Consider the following 24,965-nt stretch of genomic DNA (forward strand, 5'->3'; position numbering starts at 1 on the left):
CAGTGAGAAGCTAGAGTGACAGCAGGAGGGTGGGAGACCATCTATGGATTAATATCAGCAATATATAAGTAAGAACTGCATGATCAGAGAGGAAAACAATTAAGAAAGAAACACATTGTAGTTGAAAATCTAATTCGGCCCCTGCTTCCAAAACCCAGCTCATCTTCCCCTGGTCTACCAAACTCCTGATTAATGGAAACGGACAATACCTGAGGACCTCAGAATAGCCCTTGGCAGCAGCCACATGGAGGGCTGTGGCCCCTGAGCGAGGCTGCCTTACATCCTCTATTTTCCCACTGTTGAGCCACTGGCGGGCATCCTGTAACATCTGTTGTTCCTCTTCTTTTCTTGACTGCTCTAGATCAACTCCTGCAGAAACCAGATAGCCAGCATTAGTAAAGGTCCATTTAAATCTGACAGGATATTTCCCTTAGATTCTAAATACATCATAAAAAAACTACAAATAACAGTTTAGTCATCAAGTTGGGTATTCATCAAATTTACTCTTTATTTAGATGAGCAATGACATTTATACACATATTAGTAGTTTTACTAGGGTTAAATCATCATTTTAAATACTGTGTGATGGCAGATCCATTAAAGAAACATGCTTAAAATTGTCTTCAATTTTAAGAACATAAAGACCAAAGTGGACATTAGTTTTGTATGATGGTATTTGTACAACACTACACACTTCAAAAGCCTTTTACATATTAAACTACTTTAGCTTCTCAATAATCCTTTGAGGTAAATATAATAGATATTATTGTCACCATTTAACAGATGAGAAAATAAACATAGAAAGGCTAGGTGCCTTGCTCAAAGTCACAAAACATACTAGAGCTGTCACTGGAACTCTGACATCCTGGGTCCCGGTCCATTGCTCTCTCCCACTTACTACTCCATAATACTCGTCTCAAAGAATCTTGGTTTCGGGTATGGTATACTTTAAACACTAATCTACTTCTAATGCTCATTTCCATAGTAGGGAAATACACTGACTTGAAGCTATATAACCTAGAGCAGCGGAGTAGGTCATGTGCAGTTAAAACTTCCAAGGGAATGCAGCTTTTGTTTTGCTTTAAAACACTATAGAAAAAAATTTAAAAAAATAAAACATTATAGAGGGACACCTGGGTGGCTAAGTGGTTAAACACCTGCCTTTGGCCCAGGGTGTGATCCTGGGGTCCTAGGATTGAGGCTCCCTGTGAGGATCAGGCTCCCTGTGAGGAGCTTGCTTCTCCCTCTGCCTGTGTGTGTCTCTGCCTCTCTCTCTCTGTCTCTCAGGAATAAATAAATAATATCTTTAAAAATAAATAAATAAAACATTATAGAGAACTCCAAAAAGTTCCTCCCTTTAGCCAGCAACTCCCCAACATCCATGCCACTGAAAAGGGGCTAGAGTGGGGCATTCCCCCTTATATAAAATAATGACATGTCCCAAATACAAACATACCCATCCAAAGAGTTCTATACTCATAAGCAGGCTTTATCTGTGCTTGGTCTACTCCTTTTCAACTCACTTAAAAAAATAAATTAAATAAATAAAAACCTATGAACTATCTAAGGATTATCTGTCTGATTTAGGGAGACAGATGGGGTAAAACGGTATGCAATTTATTTTATTTCTTTTTTTTTCTAGCGTCACTGAGATACAATAGACATATAACAACACTGTGTAAGTTAAATTTGTATAACATGTTGATGTGATACTTATATATTGTAAAATGATCACTACAATAAAGTTAGTTAACAACAGTATCACCTCACATAATTACCATTTCTTTTTTGTGCTGGGAACATTTAAGATAGCTCAGCAACATTCAAGTTCATAATACAGAATTTTTTTTTTAAGATTTATTTATTTATTCATTCAGAGAGAGCAAGAGAGAGGCAGAGACACAGGCAGAGGGAGAAGCAGGCTCCACGCAGGAAGCCCGATGTGGGACTCGATATCGGTCTCCAGGATCACACCCCGGGCTGCGGCGGCGCTAAACCATTGCGCCACCAGGGCTGCCCCAGAATTGTTAATTACAGGGACTGTGCTATACATTAGATCCACAAAAGTTATTTTATAACTGAAGTTTGTACCCTTTGACCAATATCTTCCTGTTCGTCCCCACCCCTAGCCCCTGTTAACCACCATTCAACTCTCTGTTTATATGATATCATGTATTTCTTTCTTTCTCTGTTTGACTCATTTCCTTAGCCTAATGCCCTCAAGGCCCACCCATGTTGTTATACATAGCAATATTTCCTTCTTTCTCATGGCTGAATAATATTCCATTATATATGTATAATATCTTTATCCATTCATCCATAGACTGACACTTAGGTTGCTTCCATATCTCGGCTATTGTGAATAATGATGCATTGAAAACAGGAGTACAGATATCTCTTTGAGATTCTTTTTTTTTTTAAAGATTTATTTAAGTGAGGAGGGGCAGAAGGAAAAGGAAAGTGAATCCTCAAGCAGACTCCCGCTGAACAAGGAGCCCAACCTGGGGCTCAATCCCAGGACCCTGAGATAAAGAGTCAGACACCTGACCAACTGATCCACCCAGGCACCCATCTCTTTGAGAGCTTAGTTTTATTTTCTTCAGTTATATACCCTGAAGTGGAACTGCTGGGTCATATGGTAGTACTATTTTTAATTTTTTGAGGAAATTCCATACAGTTTTCCATAGTTGTTGTACCAATTTATATTCACACCAACTGTGTACAAGAGTTCCCTTTCTCCACAGCCTTGCCAACACTTACTGTCTTTTTAATAATCGCCATTTGAAAAAAAAAAATAGCCATTTGAATAGGTGTGAGGTGAGATTTCAGTGGTTTTGATCTCCATTTCCCTGATGATTAGTTATATTGAATATCTTCTCATGAACCTGTTGGCAATTTGTATGTCTTTGAAAAAATGTCCATCCAGTTCCTCTGCCCATTTTTTGGTTTTGCTTTTACTATTGAGTTGTATGAGTTCCTTATATATTTATCAGATACATGATTTGCAGATACTTTTTCCCATTCTCTAGGATATCTTTATTTTGTATATTTCGTTGTGCAGAATATTCTTAGTTTGATATGGATCTGCTTGTTTTTGCTTTGGTTGCTTGTGCTTTTGGTGTCATATCCCAAAAACTTGTCAAGACCAATGTCAAGGAGGTTTTTCCCCCATGTTTTCTTCTAGGAGTTTTATAGCTTTAGGTCATATGCATTAGTCTTAACTCCATTTTGAGTTAATTTTTGTTAGTATTTTATTTTTTTTAATTTTTTTAGAGATTTTATTTATTTTTTATTCATAGAGATGCAGAGAGAAAGAGAGAGAGAGGCAGAGACACAGGCAGAGGGAGAAGCAGGCACCATGCAGAGAGCCTGACATGGGACACGATCCTGGGTCTCCAGGATCACACCCCGGGCTGCAGGCGGCGCTAAGCCGCTACGCCACCAGGGCTGCCCAATTTTTGTTAGTATTTTTTAAAAAGGGTCCCATTTTGTTTTTCTGCATGTGATTATCTAGTTTTCCCAACACCACTTATTGAAGAGACTGTCCCTTTCCCTATTGAGTCTTCTTGGCTCTCTTGTTCAAATATTAGTTGATCATGTACATGATGGTTTATTGTTGTGCTCTTCATTCTGTTCCAGTGGTCTGTGTATCTATTTTTATGCCAGTACCATACTGTTTTGATTACTAAAGCTTTGTAATCAGGAAGTATGATGCCTCCAGCTTTGTTCTTTTTCAGGATTGCTTTGGCTATCTGGAATCTTTGTAGCTCCATACAAATTTTAGGATTGTTTTTTCTATTTCTGTGAAAAATGCCTCTGAAATTTTGACAGGGATTGCACTGAATCTGTAGATGGCTTTGAGAAGTAGGGACATTTTAACAACATTAATTCTTTCAATCCATGAACATGGGTGGATTTCCATTTATATGTGTCTTCTTCAATTTCTTTCTTTTCAGATCTTTCACCTCCTTGGTTAAACTTATTTCCAAGTAATTTATTGTTTCTTTTAAAGGTTTTATTTATTTATTCATGAGAGACACAGAGAGAGGGGCAGATACATAGGCAGAGGGAGAAGCAGGCTCCCTGCAAGGAGCCCAATGTGGGACTCAATCCTAGGACTCCGGGATCACGCCCTGAGCTGAAGACAGACACTTAACCGCTGAGCCACCCAGGCGTCCCTAATTTATTGTTTTTAATGATCTTGTGAATGGGATTGTTTTATTTCTTTTTCAGATAGTTTGTTTTTTTGTGTATAGAAATGCAATTGATTTCTGCATACTGATTTTGTATCCTGCAACTTTACCAAATTTGTTGATTACTTCTAACAGTTTTTGTGGTTAGTCTTCAAGATTTTCTATTCAGGAGATCATAATCATCTACAAACAAAGGAAATTTTAGTTCTTCCTTTCTGATTTGCATGCCTTTTATTTCTTTTTCTTGCTTGACTACTCTGGCTAGGGCTTCTAGTACTATGCTGAATAGAAGTGGTGAGAGATGGCACCCTTGTTTTGTTCCTGATCATAGAGGAAAAATTGCAACCTTTCACCGATGAGTATGGTGTTAACTGTGGGCTTGTCATATGTGGCCTTTACTATGTTGAAATAATTCCTTTTATATCCAGTTTTTCAGAATTTTTACCATGAGAGGTTGTTGTATTTTGTCAAATTCTTTTTCTGCATTTGTTGAGATGATTTTTATCTTTCATTCTATTAATGTTGTGTATCATATTTATTGATTTTTCTGTTAAACCCTGCATCTTAGAGATCAATCCCACTTGATCATAGTGTATCATCTTTCTGTTGTACTGCTGAGTTTGGTTTGCTAATATTCTGTTGAGAATTTTTGCATCTACATTCACCAGGGATATTGGCCTATAGTTTCCTTTTCTTGTACTGTCCTTATCTGGCTTTTGCATCAGTGTAATGCTGGCCTCATAAAATGAGTTTGAGAGCATTCTCTACTCTTCCTTCACCTTTTTTCAAAGAATTTGACAATTGGTATTGATTCTTCTTTAAATGTTTGGTAGAATTCACCAGAGAAATCATCTGGTCCTGGGCTTTTCTTGTTTGATTACTAATTCAATCTCCTTATTTGTTATCAGTCTGTTCAGATTTTCTGTTTTTTCCTGGTTCAGTCTTGGTAGGTTGTAAATTTCTAGGAGTTTATTCATTTCTTCTAGGTTATCCAATATGTGGGCATATAGTTGTTCACAGTAGTCTCTTACAATGCTTTGTATTTCTGTGCTATCAGTTGTAACGTCTCTTCTTTCATTTTATTTTATTTCAGTCTTTTCTTGTCTAGTTTAAGGTTTGTCAATTGTATTTATCTTTTCAAAAAACAGCTCTTAGTTCCATTGATCTTTTCTATTTTTTTTTTCTGATCTCTGTTTCATTTATTTATGCTCTGATCTTTGTTATTTCCTTCCTTTTGCTAACTTTAGGCTTAGTTTGTACCTTTTTCTAGTTCTCTGAAATGTAAAGGTGAGTTGTTTGTTTCAGGTATTTTTCCCCTAATGTAAGCATTTGTCACCATAAACTTCCCTCTAAGAACTGCTTCTGCTGCATTCCATACATTTTAGCATGCTGTGTTTCCACTTTCATGTGTTTCGAGATATTTTAAAATGCTTCTTTTGATTTCTCCTTTGACCCACTGGTCGTTTAGTAGCATGTTGTATAATCTCCACATATTTGTGAGTTATTGATGGAATGTTCTACATATGCCTACTAGGTCCATAGGGTCTAAAGTATAGTTCAAGTCCAGTGTTTTCTGTTTGGATGACCTATCCATTGTTGACAGTGGGGTACTGAAGTCCCCTTCTATTATTGTATTACTGTCTATTTTTCCCTGCAGATCTGTATTTGTTTAATATGTTTAGGTATTCAAAGGTTGGGTGCATATGTATTTGTGACTATTACATCCTCTTGATGAACTGAAAGAGGTATCTGATTTAGAACATACCAGAATTCCACACAGAGTAAACAGTGCTGCAAAATTGACCATACATTTGAGTACCTCTTTCAACAGGAATATTCCTTAATTCAGGTTAGAAATCAAAATAGAAAAGTTGGTTTCATGGGGTGCCTGGATGGCTCAGTCAGTTGAGTGTCTGGCTCATCATGATTTAGGCTCAGGTTATGATTTCACGGGTCGTGGGATCAAGCCCCTCATGGGGCTCTGTACTCAGCAGGGAGTCTGCTTGAGATTCTCTTCCTCTGCCCTCCGCCTTCTCTCTCTCAAATAAATAGATCATTTTTTTTTTAAGTTGGATTCTTAAATCAAAGATAAATTTTTTAAAGATTTTATTTATTTGTAAGAGACACACAGAGAGAGGCAGAAACACAGGCAGAGGGAGAAGCAGGCTAGTCTCCCTGCAGGGAGCCTGATGCAGGACTCAATCCCAGGACCCCAGGATCATGACCTGAGCCAAAAGCAGAGGCTCAACTGCTGAGCCACCCAGGAGTCCCTTAAATCAAAGCTATTTTTAAAACCCATCTGTTAAAAAAAAAAGTTTTTATAAGTTGTAATGCCAATCTTAGCATAAGGCTGAGTGAGACTGAATGGTAAATTTGTGTAAAATTCTTTAATTCAAAGGGCACAAAAATTATACACGGGAAGGCAATAAAAACAAATATTTACTGCCCTAGAACATCATTATCATAAGGTAGGCATTGGCATACTTTCCACAAAAAGGCAGATATTAAATATTTTCCACCATTCGGTCTGTTCAACACTGTTGTAGTAGTGCCAATGCAGCTTCCAGGAATATGTGAACAAATGGATGTGACCAGGATTGGCCAGCCTATTCTAAAGGATCATATCAGGAAAGGGCACATGGGCTAAATCTCTTGAAATGAAGTGCAGACTGTGGGTAAGTTAACAAAAAGACTACAAATCACTACAAATCATGTCTGCAAAGTTTTTTGATGGTTCTTAAAAACTTCCTAAAACCTGTCCTCCCTGACATTCAACTATTTGCAGTATTTTTTTATTAAAAGAACACAGAAACCTTCAGGAAAATCCTGACTTATTCTCTGATATGAATTCTTCTGAAAATTAAAATAAGTATTTATAGAGTTTATTCTTCTAAATAACAAACAACAGAATGATTTTCATGGTCAGTATGGTTAAGGATCATCTCAGAAGTTATAATACTTTCACCAGCACCACTTTCAGCTCTCATCAAGAGAAAAGATGCAAAGTCATAAACAGAATTTGATAAACACTCAAATTTACATTGTATACCATCCTTTCTTTAGACTTTATAATATGTAGCAAAATCCAATACTATCTATGTGCGCACAGTGAGAAACCCTCATGCTCCTCATCAGCCTAATTTGTATTATCAAAGAACACTGAGGTTCCTCCCAACTATCCAATAGGTATACATCCTCAGACATGGCAAATACAAGGAATGACCAGCCATCCTTTTGACATTTTTTTTTAATTTATTTTTTATTGGTGTTCAATTTACTAACATACAGAATAACCCCCAGTGCCCGTCACCCATTCACTCTCCTTTTGACATTTAGCCTATTCTTGTGTGAGTTATCAAGAGAATACATAATGTTGGTGATAATTGATGTCTAATGCTGTGCAGACAGATCTAATCCTCTCCTATCATTTGCTAATGAAAAGCTCTATACAGCAAATGGATTATTTTCTAAGTGGCATGTTTGAGTCTCTCTAGGCCCCTTCAAATCACTTAGGTTACCTTGCTTCTTCACTTGCTCCAGAAGAAGATCCTTCATGGCGGGCTCTTCTGCAAGGTCAGAAGGGACTTCACCTTCACTATTCACAATACCCACACTGGCTCCATGGTTAATGAAATACCTGCGTAGACAAGATCCAGGATCTACATTATCTGTCAAATATCAATTTATGCTTGTGTATGTGGTCTTCAATGCAGAGCAAGGCCACTGTTTGGGGGTTTTATGGTCCCAGATATTGTTCCATTATTAAATTCTAACTCCAATGATTAGGACTGGAAGCTTCTCTATTTCATAACAAGCAATACCAACAAACTGGATTTCTTTCACACTCATATTCCTAACTTCTACCCTCTCACTCTCGCTGGATAGAAAGAGACTTTCTAAACACCAGAAGGAAGACATGGAGCCATAAAAACTCACCCACCATCCCTGAGGCCCAAACACAGATTCCCAAAAGGACTTACTTATATACTTGTAATGTTGGCAATAAGAGCCCTTGGAAGATCTGTATGCAAGTAATTCTCACAAAACTTTCTCAGTGTCACATTAGAGTATATTAAATAGTGCTGAGAATGAATACAGAAAAATAATCAAATAAAATGTGCATGAATCTGACTAAATTATGCCTCCACAAAACTCTCCCTGCAACCAGCCATCTACATGAAACCTTCTACACTCTAAGAGGGAAACTAAATTACTAAAGAAATAAATAGTTAAATTCTAATTCTAAATAGTTAGATTCTATTGAAATACAACACTCAATCCTGAAGAAGAAAGGTCTGATCGTTTTAATACCCTAAATAGATCCTTTTTTTTTTTTTTTTTTTTTTTTATGATAGTCACAGAGAGAGAGGCAGAGACACAGGCAGAGGGAGAAGCAGGCTCCATGCACCGGGAGCCCGATGTGGGATTCGATCCCAGGTCTCCAGGATCGCGCCCTGGGCCAAAGGCAGGCGCTAAACCGCTGTGCCACCCAGGGATCCCCTAAATAGATCCTTTTTGATTTCTGAAGTGCTTTCACATAAAATTATATGTGTCAGACAATCCTATGAAGTAGACAACATGGGCAGTACTATTCCACAAGAACTTGAGGTTCATACGTGTTGAGTCGTTTTCCTAAAATTATAGATGTGACAAATGACCAAGGTGGTGGCTCCAGCCTCCCATTTTTAAGTCTAGTTCATCTGTTCAGTTAGATCAAGTTGCTTTTGGGCCAGTAATGCTGGGAACTCTAGTGAATACTCAGAAGTATTTTAAAGTGGGAATGAAAAACTAATCAAATCGGATTTCAAGTAGGTGAAACATTTATTGGTCCCCTACTATGTTTAAGGTGCCACGTTTTAGATATCATAGATTTTCAAGAGATAATCAAGATTATGGTCACTGTATACAAAGAGTTGGCAAAAGAGAAAGAATCAACAAAGACTATATTAAAATCATGTTTTTGCTTTCTCTGTGCCTAGTACCCGGTATAACAGAGCCTCAATAAACGTGAATTTCTAGCTCAACTGCACATATATAAAGTGCAAAAGCATTCCCGAGTCATCTAATTTTCAGTTGTCTCTGTCCTTCCCTCCCAGTCTCAGAGAAAGACACATTATTTTCAATTCGAAGGTTAATTCCCTGTATCCGCTTTCTTAACTCTATCAAGTACCAGTCCTCTCTGTCGTCAGTTACTCCTTCATTTCCGCATATTCAATAGCTTCTCTCCTGGTTCCTCAACTTCAGGCCAAAGAAACATTCAATTATACCTCCTCCCACCTTGAAAAATCAAAATGGAAATAATCCACACAGTAAGCACCCCATTAAAGCTTTTTGGATTGAACTGTATCCCATACTCTCATCAAACTGAACCATTTAATGTTCCCAAAGACACCCCACGCTCACTTCAGCTCTCTTCCACAGCTCAAGTAACTTCCTCTACTGAAACACCCTCCCCCCCATCCTTTCCCTTCTAGAAACTCCATATCTCAAGGTCCATTAAAAAAGCTTTTGCCTTCATGTGTGTGGCCTATGCCTGTTCTCACCAACTGAATTCTCTGTCTCCTTCCTCTCATTCCACTCTCTCCTCCCACCCCTCTCCCTCTGCTAAGACACTATTGATGCAACTGCTACTTGAGGGCAGAAACTGCGTCTTACTATTATCGTTGCTATGACATTCTGACATCATCTCTTTTCTCTCAGTGCTACATAAATATCACCTGAAATAAAGGAAACATCTTAACCACTTTGCTCTGACATCTATTGCATCCTTTACTGAGGCAGGACAATGTCACTTAGGTATGCAGGTCCCTGCTTTTCCCTTTTCTGACACGTTCTTATGCTTACAATCAAAAAGACTCTTTTCTAGAAAGCAATCTGGCTTACCACGAATCAGAGATTACTGTTAAGAAAGGCTAGTTTTCTAGACCATTGTTAGGAAAAAAAGAAGTAGAAGCCTGTTTAGTTTCACACTTCTACCTGAACAAGAATAAATATCAATCTATAAAGTAATACTTACTTTACCCCTGAGAATCTTTATAATTACCCAGGGGCTCAGAAATACCCATTAGCTCAATAAATATGCCTTTTAGAAAATAAAGCCTTTCTACTCTTTCTAACTCATCATTGATAAAAGATACTTTTATTATCTAAAGGAGGAAGAAAGAAAATTTAATGTGCTTAAAAACTCAGAATAAATTAGCATCCCAATAAACTATAAAGACAAACTAAATGCTATACCCTTGCGTCAATCTGCTGCTTCTAAGTTCAACACTTATTGGTAATAAAAATATTAAAGCATCCAGCTAACTAACAATAAGCCTAAACTCAAAATGAGAAAAATAAGCCTCTAAACCTCTTTTTAAAAATATAAAAAATTTGAATTCATACTGAGTTCAAATATGAGACAAAAAGGTAATGGAACATGAAATAGAATGCAAGTAGATTCTTTTTTAAAAAAGATTTTATTTGGGGCAGCCCCGGTGGCTCAGTGGTTTAGCACCGCCTTCAGCCCAGGGTGTGATCCTGGAGACCCAGGATCGAGTCCCAAGTTGGGCTCCCAGCATGGAGCCTGCTTCTCCCTCTGCCTGTGTCTCAGCCCCTCTCTCTCTCTGCGTGTCTCTCATGAATAAATAAATAAAATCTTTTAAAAAAAGAAAAGATTTTATTTATTAATTTGAGACAGAGTGAGAGTGAGAGAGCAGGATGGGAGAGGGGCAGAGGGCGAGGGATAAGCAGACTCCCTGCTGACTCTGGCCAGGATCCTGACCTGAGCCAAAGGAAGATGCTTAACGACTGAGCCATCCAGTCACCCTGTAGATTCTTCCTAGAATGTTAGTTTGCATTTTGTTTGTTTCCACTCCCTTGAAATTTAGAATTCCTATGATAATGAGAATAAGAGTATAAAATTTAAGATCTTTAAGATTAAAAAAAAAAAAAAAAAGACAAAATGACCAAGGGCTAATCCTATCTAAAACATTGTTCACAGCCCCTAAGGTAAAGCAACCAAAATGAGTAACATAAACAGTGGAGTTCTTTTCCATTGTACAGAAAACAATGCTATATTTTGCAAGTAAATAATGACAAGATCAAAACCTGTCTAAATAATGATATACATAATGAAAGATAAATTAAAGAAGGCCATCCCTATCACTAACCCACCTATGCAATAGATTCTAATGTAGGTCGTCTCTCTCCTGGTCAGACTTTGATGTCTGAGTAATAATTTCTATAAGGATATAGTAACTCTCACCGATTCCTTTCACTCAAAGTAATATTTATTTGCACAGGAGATTATTAAATTTTGAACTTATTTTCAAAGGAATTGTGTTCACCACAAAGATGAATTAAAGGAATCACTAAAAAAACACTTACAATCATTCTCTGTACTCAGCTTCACAAAAGGAGAAAAAAAAGAGACTCCATGGACAATGCCAACACAAGTGATCCTAATTCTAAGCATGAGTTCTGCTTGTTACCTTCTAACGGAAAAAAGTGAAATTCCTGAATGTAACGAGATCTGGGTAACTCAAAAATCACAAACAAGCCACCTGAACAAATAATGAAATATAAAAAATGAGGTGTTAACATGTTCTATAACTGTCTCTTAGATACATTTTTAAAGTAAAAATCAAAATACGAGGAAACCACCACAACTCTTAGACATCAGGATGTTGGCATTAGTGGGTAAGGCTGATAATCAGAGCCTTTCCTATGAGCCTCTGAAAAGAGGGCAGCCGAAGGGATGAAGAGGTGACTGACTTTTACTAAATTAGAACAGGGTGAAGAACCGAGACTAAAGAAAACTGCATTGTTCACCAATGCCGTTGTCCACTTTTTAGAACAAGCAGCCCAGTCAAACACCAGCACTGCTGCCTAGTGTTTCTCTGGCTCTGACTCTCCCTTTGTTTAACTTCTCCCACTGAACATCTCTGGCTCAAAAGCAAAACAGAGACAGAGGCTCTCCCCCAGGAAACCTGGGCAAATCAGATTGTGCGGGAAGCCATTCCCAGGCCTCCACATAGCTGCCAACATAATCCTCCCTGCTGTTTGCTGGATAAGAAAATGTAATAGAAAAAAAAAAAAAAAAAGAAAAGAAAAGAAAATGTAATAGAGCTCTAATTATATGGAAAGGGGCCTTAAAACAAGCATCTGATTTTCAAAGGATCACAGAATACCATGTTTTTATTTAGTGAATTTTCCTTATCAACCTAAATCTGCTCTCATCTAGAATACATTCAATTGCCTCATTTTAAAGACGTTTCAACTGCTAAAGTCTCTTTCCAATTTAAAAATAACCTTCAGGGGTATCTGGGTGGCTCAGCTGGTTAAGTGTCTGACTTAGGTCATGATCTCAGGGTCACGATCTCAGGTTCCTGAGATAGAGCCTCCTCTGCCCCAACAGGCTCTGCAACTCACTGGGGAGTCTGCTTGAGATTCTCTCCCCTCTGTCCCTCCTCCAACTCACACACACGTGCATGCACACACACACACACTCTCTCTCTCTCAAATAAATAAATCTTAAAAAAACCCAAACCAACCTTCAGGGGTGCCTGGCTAGCTCATTCGGTGAAGCATGTGACTCTTGATCCCTGGGTTGTGAGTTTGAACCCTACATTGATGTAAAGATTACTTAAAAAGCTCAGCATGGAGTCTGCTTGAGATTTTCTCTCTCCCTCTGCCTCTGTCCCTCCTCCTGCTTGCATGTGTGCTCTCTCTCAAAATAACTGAACTCTTTAAATTAATTAATTAACTAATTTAAAAAAATAAATAAGGGACGCCTGGGTGGCTCAGTGCTTGAGCATCTGCCTTCAGCTCAGGGCATGATCCCAGGGTCCTAGGATCAAGTCCCACATCAGGTTCCCCGTGAGGAGCCTGCTTCTCCCTCTGCCTGTTTCTCTGCCTCTGTGTCTCTCATGAATAAATAAATAAAATCTTTTAAAAACATTAAAATAAAATAATAATAATAAATAAGTAATATAAAAATAAAAATAACCCTAATTCCTTCATTCAACATTTATTTAGTACCTCTTATAACCCAGACATTAGGTGGCCTGGATTCTTCTGCTCAAGGCAGGGGCAACTAGTTGTCACAGAGGTCAGGTGCTACTTATGTGTCTTAATAAAAATACCCATTCAACTAATGTAGAGAACACATGCCAATCCCTACTCTTCCTTTGTTCCATGTTTAGGCTCATTCTTCTGCTATTAATTATATAGGTATTGTAATCAGTATGCCTGACATTCTCCACTTTCATGAGCACTGATTTTTTTTTTCTTAAATAACAAAACAAGTTTACAAAGAAGCCCAGAAAAAAATCTCTAGACCTGCCCACATATTGTTATAGCTGCTCAGAAAGTGACCCAGAAAAAAAAAAAAAAAAAAAAAAGAAAGTGACCCAGAGAGTGCAACAGAAGCCACCTCTAAAGATCTCAACAAATATGAATTACCTGAAGACAGAACAAAAATTTCAACTAAAAAACTGTGGATTTGGGGTACCTGAGGGCTCACTTGGTTAAGTGGCCAACTCTTGGTTTCAACTCAGGTCATGATCTCATAGGTCATGAGATCGAGCCCCATGTTGGGCTCCATGCTCAGCAGGAAGTCTGCTTGAAGATTCTCTCCCTCTATCCCTCACCTGACTTGCACTGTCTTTCATTCTCTCTAAAATAAATAAAGCTTTAAAAAATAAATAAATAAATAAATTGTGGATTTAGCAGGTATATGAAAACACAGTATCAATTATTCCTTACAAATGATTCAACCTCCTGTTTTTATAATTAATAATAGAAATTATAACTATTAATGAATTCAAATTTTTAAGAGCAAAAGATAAATGAAGGCTACTCCTACAAATAATCCAAACCCATACAGAGACTCACTCTGCTATGTTCAGATAGCCACAGGAAGCTGCTGCATGAAGGGGTGTCCAGCCCTCGTTGTCTTGTTGGTTTACATTGGCTTTGTTCTCCACCAGAAACTTCACCATGTCCAAATTTTCATCAATACAGGCCTGAAAAGAAAAGTCCATTCATTCACTCAACAAGTACTTAACTGAGTTCTACTATGTGTGCCAGATACTACTCTGGGCACTGACAATACAGCAGTTGTAATGATGTATTAATTTCTATTTCTTGCATACTGGTAAAAGTGTCCAGAGCATGACTTCTGAGCTTTGTGATTTTATACAAACCCCTGAAATGTCTGCATGCCTCAATATCTCAGCTGCGGGGGCACCTGGGTGACTCAGTTGAGTGTCCAGCTCTTGGTTTTGGCTCATGTCATGATTTCAGGGTCATGGAATTGAACCTCATGTCAGGCTCTGTGCTCAGCTGGAGATTCTCCCCCCGCCCCCTGCCACTCACTCAGCCACACACACGTGCTCTCTAATAAATAAATGTCTTCTTAAAAAATTTCAGCTGTGAAATAAGTATAATAATACTTAATTTTATTTATAGCACTACTAGGATGAATTGTGAAAGCTTGATTTCTAAAGCACTATAAATGGGTGAGCTGTTTCATCATCATACTATCAAAGAGGACATACTAGAAACCACTAATCTGCTTATGAAGTTCAAAAGAAAACAGTCACACAAAATCAAATGCAATTTTCTTAGTGGGAAGCTATAGATTAAGATTCTGGGATTGCCAAACAATCCCTACTTTGGTGAGAAAGGATGAGATGATCACTTCAAACTGAAGAAATGTACTTTCTTCTCACATATTTTTTTAATGACTCCAAACAATATGGCAAAGTATATTTATAGTTATGGATGGTTAGGAATCCTTAGCTGCCCATCTCAGACCAACAATTAGGAGAAAGCAGACGAGCTCCTTGATAGAAACTTTAAGGCTACCATAAGCCTAAAACAAAGTCACATATAGCAATGATATTTGCAGACCAAAACACGGTCTTAACTTATCTATAAAAAGGAGGCAAAATGCCCACATTAATAAAGGTTGTCATTATCAAGGTTTTGATGGTTCTAAAACAGTTGGGATAATTCAGGACCCAGAAACAAATGAAACTCCTTTAAAAAAACAAAAAAACAAAAAAAACCTTGTCTTTAAGTCCCCTCCTTGGGCAGTGTGGGAGTGTGGTGGGAGTTAAAACTTTAGCTCAAAAGCTATTATCAGATCAAAATGATTTTCTATAATAATATCAAAACATTAGGGATGCCTGGGTGTGTCAGTGGTTGAGCGTCTGCCTCTGGCTCAGGGCCTGACCCCTGGGTCGCAGGATTGAGTTCTGCATGGTCCTCCCTGCAGGGAGCCTGCTTCTCCCTCTGCCTGTGTCTCTGCCTCTCTCTCTCTACGTCTCTCATGAATAAATAAAATCTTAAAAAATAATAATAATAATTTAAAAACATTATTTGCCCTTTTCACTGTGTTGACATTTGCACTAAGGATACAAAAGGTATTATGGGTACAACTACTGGTGCCTTAGTATGAATCAAGGTGGTAGCACTGAAGGGTACTAGTCCTCACTGTATCCTTCCATACCACACACTTACAGTTTATTTTATATATATATATAAATATATATATATATGACTATATATATATGACTATATATATATATGCAGTTTATTTTATATATATATAAATATATATATATATATGACTTAAGTAGTACATATCTTACTCAGAGACTTACAGGAACTTCCTCCAGAGATAAACCTCATATCAATCCTGCCTAGAAGCAGGGGCATGGATGAACAACAACTGATTCAATTTGGATGAAAACTTAATTAGGTAACCCTAGTTACCAAAAAGCGTCTTTGCTCATTTATCCCCAAGCCATTTGATGCTCTTTTTACAATTACTGAGATTAGCTACTATATCAGCCTAGATTTGATTTGATGCAATATAATATATTCCTCTAACCTGACCTTTGGAAGCCAAATGACTCTTATAGCCAAAATTCATAATGCCTTCTTTTTCAACAAGTAGCTCCAAAAATTACATTTCTTCTACCAAACCTTTCTTCTTAGGTTTATCAACTTCTACGAGCATTTCTTACTCTTTACTTCTATACCATGTAAAATATTTCATAATTAGGGGCACCCAAGTGGCTTAGGGGTTGAGCATCTGCCTTTGGCTCTGGGTGTGACCCCGGGGTCCTGGGATGAGTCCTGCATCGGGCTCCCTGCAGGGAGCCTGCTTCTCCCTCTGTCTATGTCCTGCCTCTCTCTGTGTGTCTCTCATGAATAAATAAATAAAATCTTTAAAAAATATTTCATAACTATTATTATCACTATATTTCACACATATTGCGTGTCTGCCAGTCTGCAGTCCCCATAGGATAAGGTTTGCCAATTCAGTGCAGAGTACCTTGCTTAAAAACTGTTAATAAAGACTTTTACGTGAAAAGATGGAAGGGAATACTTTTAAAAAAGGTACTGAAGTCTAAGGAGAAGAAAATGCTTGGCCCATGTTATAATAAACTCCTGTATCACAAAGATCAAATGTGCCATCTCAACCTGCGTCAGACAGCTGGGTAAACTGCTTCCTGCTTGGTTGCAAAATTTCTTTGGCTCAACAGTCTAAAAACTTAGCTCCAATGGCCACGCCATCAGCAGGCAGACTTTTGGAAGCCAAGTTTTCAAGATCATTCTTTGTCCTTTGAAGATGACAGCAGCCAAATCCCAGAGGATCTAAAATAAGCCCAGTGAGTCCAGGTATCAAACAGGGGAAAACTTCTCTTTCTGTCTCTCTTACTCACTTCTCTCCCTTCCTCTTCTTAATCTCCTTCACTCTATCACCACTTCAGTTCTCTTCCTTTTGAGTTTTGTGATATTTTCGTCTATGTATCTCAAATTCTTGATACAGTATTTTTAGTATTTTTAGACATTGTGAGGATGTTTGAGAAGACAACGACATCAAAAAGCTGGCCCAATCTGCCATTTACTTTAGCAGATCATCAATCTCCAACAAATCATCTCAGAGAAAATAAAGTAGGTCAACAGTTACGGGGTTATTCCCCATACCCTCCACAAAACGAAGGACGCCATCTTGTCAAAAACATCAGCTTTAATGTCAAACAGACCCGGCCGCATACCAGCTCTGCCAATACATCTAACCTGGAGTGAAGTATGTAACCGGAGTATCAGTGTACTCATCTATAGCATGAGAATACCACCTACCTCATAGGATTTTGTGAGGATCAAAGGAGCTAAACCCTGACGTTGTTGTTTTCAAGCCACCAGTTTAACAAATAGCAACTTCTCCAGGAAAGAGCACCAATTGTACTAACTCTTCACCCATCACTGCCCTCCCCCACCTCCAGTATCTTAAAGGAGGAAGGCAGTTTGATTAAAATATGTCTTTGAACTATCAAGATTTTAGAGCTTGTTTATTAAGTCTGACTCCAAAAAATTCCCTCTTTAGTGTTCAGGATCCTGCAGGTTCCTAAATTCAGGAGCTAAGTGAATAAAATAGCATGTACAATGGTTAAGCTGAAAGGGAATCATCCTCGGAGACAATCAACACAGCTGTAGGACACTCGTGCTCATGAATATCTTGGAGTGACCATTCTCTTTTTGTTTCTGTCTCCAGAAGAAGGAATATGACTAAGGCCATGAAGAAGAGACAAATAGTCACTGAAAACCTTCTCAAGTGAATAATGACTAAATTTAGATGCCCTTCTGCTCACTCCATCTGCAGCTGTGCTGCTGACTCATTCACGAACGAAGCCTGGTAGACCAGCAGATTCATCTATCTATAAAACCTTGTCCAGGGACATGGACTCCAACACGATATCTCTACATAGAGCTATGACGAACCTTCCAGCTAGATGGGTCTTTCCTTTCCTTGAATAGGCAAAGGATGCTAAAGAAGTTTCTGACGTTACTCATGACATCAATGGGAATATCCTTTGCATTTAACCCAATTCGTTTTGCTGTGGCTTACATTCATTCATTTCCTTCTATTTTTCATTCCTGAGGACACACAGAACATTACTAAAATAACAAGTTCTCCTAAGCTTCTTAACAAAAAGAAATATTTAATTATCAGTCCAGAGAGATGTTAGAAAAATTGCCAGATAATAATGTAAAGCTTCCTAAAATCAGCATGTTACATTTTGCTGGTAATGATAAGCTATCTCCAAGGAAAAAGACTTGATTTTACCAATAAAATGATAAAAGAGCACTATGATCTCTCTACTGTACCTAATATTCCTCCCTCTATATCAAAGACAAAAGTGGCTGATGGTTGCTCAGTGCCAGGGTTAAATCTGGGAGTGCAGAGAAAGCCTTACAAAACAAAGCCTCCTCCATTCCCAAAATAGCCTGCAACTGTCACCACCACCAAGTGCCGCTGGCTCCAAGAGCTGACCTTGCTCTCGTGTGTCAGAATACTGCTAAAACTACCTGCCTTTGCCCCAGAACAACTCTCTTCCCCACAAAACCCAGCCGCAGATGCCAGGGCAGATGACGCAATTAGAAGCTGGGCTTTATGCAGCATACCACCTATGTGTTTGGATTTTTCAGCTCACACTTGCCTTGATTTCAACAAATCATGCTAAAAAAGGTGTTGGGAGGTGATGATGTTTGTAACATATCCCCATTCCATACATTTCACAATTTTGTCCTTTAGCCTCCCAAAATTTATATAATTCAATAATAATATTAATAATTTACATACAGGGTATATAATTCAAAATTTATATAATCCTCCAAATTATATAATTTCAACTTTATGCTGAAAACTCTCAATGTTTGGAGATAACAGCAAAGAGCATAATTTCTTTCACACAAACCTTACACATTCCTGAATTACCTATATGAACATCTTAAGTCATTCCTAGCAAAGCTAGAATAAAAATTCCACAAAGGCTACTTGTTCACTGATCTATTCCAAACACCAAAACAGCACTTGGTACATAATAGGCCCTCAATAGATGTTTGTTAAATGGAAGAATAAATGCCTAAATGCATAGAAAGTTACATTTTCTATACATTCAGTTGATTCTCAGATATCTAGAATCACCCAAAGACGTTGCTCTAGGCTCCCCAAGGTGATTCCAACAAAATCATACAGCACATCCATGTATGGACTAGGGCCAGGTCAAGGATGTTGTATATTGCTGCCTCCCATCCATTTTGTATTGGCCATGCATCTCCATTTCAACAGTGTAGTGTGTTGAATGGTGGCCCCTCCAAAAGATATGTCCATGTCCTAGTCACTGAAACCTGTGAATGTTCCTTACCTACAAGAAGGGTCTCTGCAGATATAATTAAGGATGTTGAGATGACAAGATCATTCTGAATTATCAAAGTAGGCCCTAACTCCAATGACAAGTGTCCTTAAAAGAGATAGATAAGGGGCACCTGAGCGGCATAGTCTGTTAGGCATCTGACTCTTGGTTTCAGCTCAGGTCGCAATCTCAGGGTCATGGGATCAAGCCCCATGTTGGGCTCCATGCTCAGCGCGGGGTCTGCTTAAGGATTCTCTCTTTCCCTCTCCCCCTTCCCCAGTTCATGTTATCTCTCTCTCTCTCTCTCAAATCAATCAATCAATCAATCAATCAATCAATCAATCTTTAAAAAGAGAGAGAGAAAGAGTGATAGGCAAGGGGAGATTTGAACCAGACCGAAGTGGAGGAGGCAATGTGACCAAAGAGGCAGAGATTGAGGTGATAAAGCCACAAGTCAAGGAATGTTGACAGTCACCTGAAGCTGGAAGAGGCAAAGAACAAATATTCCCCTATAGCCTACAGAAGGAGTGTGACTTTATCAACACCGGTTGATAGATCAACCAATCAATAGACGGTTTCAGGCATCTAGCCTCCAGATAATACATTTTAGCTTATGCAATAGTAAATCTCTATTGTTTTAAGCCACCATGTTTGTGGTAATTTGTTACTGAAGCCATAGAAAACACAACTGGAAAAAACAAACAAACAAACAAACAAACAAACAAACAAAAAGAAACAACTGGCAGAGAACAGGATATCAGAACCGGAAGGGTCTGCTACATCCTTATCTCTTGGTATTAATGAAAATCACAGTGATTCATCCCTTCTTTGCTGAATGAAACATGGTCAAAATATTAATTATACTACTATTTAAAAGACAACTATATTTAACAGAAAGTTTTAGAAGGTTTTTACCCCCAATTGTTAGCCTTAAATAGCAAATGCCTTGAAAGACCTGCCCATGGTTCTTACACTAGATATTTTGATGGAAGTACTCTGGCTGAGGACTAAAACTGAAACTGGGTGGCAGTGCTGACTGAGGAATTTGCTGTGAAACCCAACATTTCAAAGCTCAAAGTCCCCCTGCTCCAACGAGGTAGCCTTAGCACAGAACTAGAATTTATACCAGCAAATTAAAGGTGATAAAGGAGTCAGTAAATTTGGAAATCTCAACCATCAGCAGATCATCACTACGAGAAGGCTTTAACGTATTAGTAGTTAAGATTGACTGATCCAGTGCCTGAGTCACTCCTTCCAAGTACCCGTCTCTATTCCAATCATGATATAGTATAACTACTACTCAAGTGAGAATCATAATAGCATTCTGCTCCAACATGACAGGTGACTCCAGCAACTGTCAGCCCTGTGTGAAAGACTCACAACCCCACTGGCAAAGACAGTTTGGCTCCCAGATGGTGAGAACTATATCTGATTATGTACTCAGTGGTCAGACAGGCTCTGGACACTGATCTGTTGTAGCCTTTTGAGAGCGATAGCCAAAAGAAACAGTAGAAGTAAAGAATTTTCCATGGAGTGTCACACTAAGATTTTGTCCTCAGTAAACTGGCATATCACCTGCAAGACTGTAAACATTTACAATTTGGGACCAGAAAACAACTTCCTTCAGTTAAGGCCAAGTATCATACCGCCTAACAGTTGACAATATTTAGATATCAAAAACATGTTCATTCTGGTTCTACTAAGGCCTTTTCTAAATGCCCCAAGCTCTTATTCAACTGTTTCCTTCAACCTTCTTCATTCCCCATGCATTTATCCACTTAAATGAAGAAAAGCCCATTAAGTTGTCTTACAGGTATTACTTCGGTAACTTTCGTACCATATAAGGCTATACTCATCTGATTTATCTCTTGTTAGATCAAAGCACATTTTTAGAAAGTTGAGAAGAAAGAAGAAAGGGCCCATCCTTTTTATAGCCCATGGTTATTCTTCAAACAGAACTTTTATAGTTCCACTGTGTGCAAATCTCTGTCTCATTACTCATTGGTAATCCTGATTTTGAGATTTTAAATAAATATCAATTTATTGTTGAGAAACAATAAATGAGGCCTCATAATTATCGTAAAAATCCCAAGCGTGAGTTTCTCTCAGATCAAAAGAGTGTATACATAGCTGAGTCACTCAGACACTTGTACATAAATAAGAAAGCCCTTATTGCAGTTATTTTCTTACAAACTCTGCATATAAGACCTGAGGCACACCAAGTAAGGGGATGATCCGTCTGAACAGATTTGATCAAATAGGTTCTTGGGAAAAGCCTATTAAAACAAAGATGTAAAAGAAGGGAAGAACATGGTAGCTAGAGCAATAAAACACTAGGCCTTTTCATGTTATAGATGGAGAAACTAGTCTCAGGAAAGTTAAGTGACTTATTTAAGGTCACATATTCAGTTGCAGAACCACCTAAATGTTTTCTACCGACCAACTTGGAGGTATCCAAAATAGAGTTCATGGGCCAGTCTCCAGATACCATTTGGCTCATGGAACATTTTTAATACCTGATACTATCTTCCTAAAAATAACTTTGCTTCAGCATATATCGGGTAAACTGATACTAGTCTAACTCTCCAATAATTTCATATGAGGAATGTGGCCAATTGATCTGAGTTGGTCACTCCTGACTGGCCTGAATGCAAAGCATAAAGATTCCATTAAAGCATGCTGGTCACCACTCTGTTTATTAGCATGAGTCTGGATATCTTGGCTACCTGTCTTAACCACAGCCCCCCAAAGGTCTATTCTGCTGCCAACTTGGCAGGTAGAGTAAATTGCTGTCCCAGGGAGAGGGATTTTTCTATTTAACTCCAGATCACTCTGTGCCCATAAACAAGTGTTTCATAAGCCACAAGAGTACGGCCTGAAAGCTATGGCATGGGCAATGATCCACAGCTGTCAAGTAAGCCTTGCGAAAAGAAGGAAGACAATTCTGGATCTGAGTAGGGTAAGGAGTAAAAGCCACAAAGAAATTGCTGGAAGACAGAATTCTCGGAAAGTATAAATCAGCACAGCAAATTTTACCCCTGAAGTGAGATATTAAAAGAAGAGGTGACTCTTCACAGCACATTTTCTTTTTTTTTTTTTTCCAGCACATTTTCATCAAGAGTTTTATACGGGCAAAGCTAGTCACAGGATAGTTTATATCACTTTTTGGCATTTCTCCCCACATGTACGGTCCTCTGTGGTAGAAAGTACTAGAGAAAGCAACCCCACTCAGAACACTGTACTGGTTAAGAGTACAGACTATGGAATAAGACTTCCTAGGCTCAAATCCCAGGTCTACTAAATTTTGTGTTCTTAAAACAAGTTACCTCTGTAGGCTCCAGTTTCCTCATCTATAAAATTATCATACCAATTATGGTATCTACTTCATGTGGTTACAAATGAGCTAATGTACATAAAAATACTTAGTGTCCAGCATAGAGTTAAATGCCACTAAGCTGCTCTTAGTATTAATATTATTAATATTATTACTACTGCTTCCACCACCACCACCTTCATCTCTAAGAGTGAGTGAGAAAGGGTAAAAAGTGTATATTTAAACATAAATATAGCATAAACTACATAAGTTCTCTTAGATGCCAACAGACCATAGTCAGGTTCTACTACCATGGGAAGGAAGTAAATTAAAAGGATTAGAGGAAAGGGAAGACTGAGCCAGGAGTGGAAGAATTACTCCTACAGCTGGCAAAGAAGTTCAGGGGCTGCATACTGGGTTTGGCCATAACAGAGTCACTGGCTACAGAGGGGTCCATCTCTCGTCTATTGTTAGTACAGGCGGAAAACCTGAGAACTCAGATGTAAGTTCCGGATCTGACACTGACTCATATTACCAAAGAACAGGTTAAGAATTTATCTTAGTAATATGTTCCTTGACTGTAAAGTGACTTTCCATTTAGTCATGTAACAAACTTACTGAGGCCTACACTCTGCCAGACATAGTCCTTAGGGGAGATGCCGGAATTGGAAATGAATGAGACTTTACCCTTTAGTGGTAGAAAGATGTATGTAAATGATACATGCAACAGAAATCATACTCTGATACAAAATGAGTGATATGTCTTAAGTATCATAATAAAGAGTAAGAAGTCACTAACTTTGGGGATTACTGGGGAACACTTCACAATAATAATACTGATATTATTATTCACCTGAGTTACAAAGGAGGAGTTAGCCAATTTAAAAAGCAGGGATGAAAATAAAATAAAACAAAATAACATAACATAAAATGAAATAAAGTAAAAAAGCAGGGATGAAAAGCATCAGAAGCAAAGGGAACAGTAATTCAAAGGTCCAGGGAAAAGGAAAAAAAAGAAAGTCTTTTGGAATGGTGAGAAGTTGGGATGTTTGTACTTAGATGCGGATGGGGGTAAACATGAAAATCTGAACAGGGCTTCATTTGCCATACTGAAGAATTTGAATTTTACTCGACAGGTTAATGGGAAATAGAAGGAAGAAAAGCTGGTAGGATAAGTTGGCAGCAAAGAAAGTCCCTATATCTCATGATAGAGTTGAACCTTTATCCTGAAGGCAACAGGGAAGTACTGAGTTTTTTTCTTTTTAAAAATTTTATTTATTGCGATAAACCTGATGCACAATCAATAAATAAAATAAAAATTTTATTTATTCATTCATGAGAGAGGCAGAGACACAGGCAGAGGGAGAAGCAGGCTCCTCGCAGGGAGCCCGATGTGGTACTCGATCCCAGGACCCTAGGATCACACCCTGAGCCAAAGGCAGATGCCCAACCACTGAACCCCCGCAGGTGCCCCAGTAATGAGTTTTTTTTTAAAACAGGGAGTAATATCATCACAACTGTATCTTAAGAATGGTAACTGTAGTAGGAATGTAAAGACTGAACTTCTGGCAGGAAAAATTCACAACAGAAACATAACTGAGAAAATTATAATCAAGGCTCGAAAGGATGAGGTTTTGAAAAAAGGTACTGGCAGTAGAGCCATGGAAGAGGGGATGGCTTTGAGAAACATCCCTGAGGTAGGAGGGACAGCACGGCTGATTAGAATGCCACGGTGAAGAAGGGTAACAAAGCGATAGTAAAGAGCTCAGGACACTGGGTAGACTGCAACACCACGCAGCATTACAGGGAATATAAGGAAGTCTTAGAAGTCTTTTCTGTTGCTGATTCCCATCTAGTGCTAATTTCTGCTAAAGCCTAAGTGACTTATATCCAGGAACTACATCTGAGCAGCAAGATAGCGTGTACTGCTCGCTGCCCTTTCCCTATTAAATAATCCTAAAGTGAGCCCAGGGAAATCGATGCCAACCAGCCCAATCTCACAGCTGTTCCCAGCCCCACAGCAAAGCCCTGGTTGGGTCAGTGTCATGAATACGGCAGCATGGCCTGGCAAAGCATTATTGTACAGGAGCCCACAGAACAGGGGAATTGAGGTTACAGCAGAAGGTCTCCGCTACTGCTGAGATCTCTTCAAAGTCACATGTTGCTGATAACAATGGTGACTGTACAACTCAAGATGACACCTCCAATTTTTCCTCTAAAATTAAAATCTTTGGGATAGAAAAATGTTGTAAATCAAAAGCA

At 38.4% G+C, this 24,965-nt stretch overlaps 1 protein-coding gene across 17 annotated transcripts in view; it reads right to left on the reverse strand.

The window, feature by feature from the left end:
- Positions 1-24,965, reverse strand: part of PPP1R12B (protein phosphatase 1 regulatory subunit 12B) — a 204,676-nt gene that overhangs the window by 143,485 nt on the left and 36,226 nt on the right. For all 17 annotated transcript variants that reach the window (XM_049111988.1, XM_049111990.1, XM_049111987.1 and 14 more), the window contains exons 2-4: positions 14,073-14,203; positions 7,712-7,830; positions 210-369 (exon numbers count right to left, since the gene is read on the reverse strand). In XM_049111988.1, the coding sequence (XP_048967945.1) occupies positions 210-369; positions 7,712-7,830; positions 14,073-14,203 (410 nt within the window). The remainder of the gene's footprint in view (positions 1-209; positions 370-7,711; positions 7,831-14,072; positions 14,204-24,965) is intronic.

The sequence above is a fragment of the Canis lupus genome, chromosome 7 (assembly GCF_003254725.2).
Source record: "Canis lupus dingo isolate Sandy chromosome 7, ASM325472v2, whole genome shotgun sequence".
NCBI classification, from domain to species: domain Eukaryota; kingdom Metazoa; phylum Chordata; class Mammalia; order Carnivora; family Canidae; genus Canis; species Canis lupus.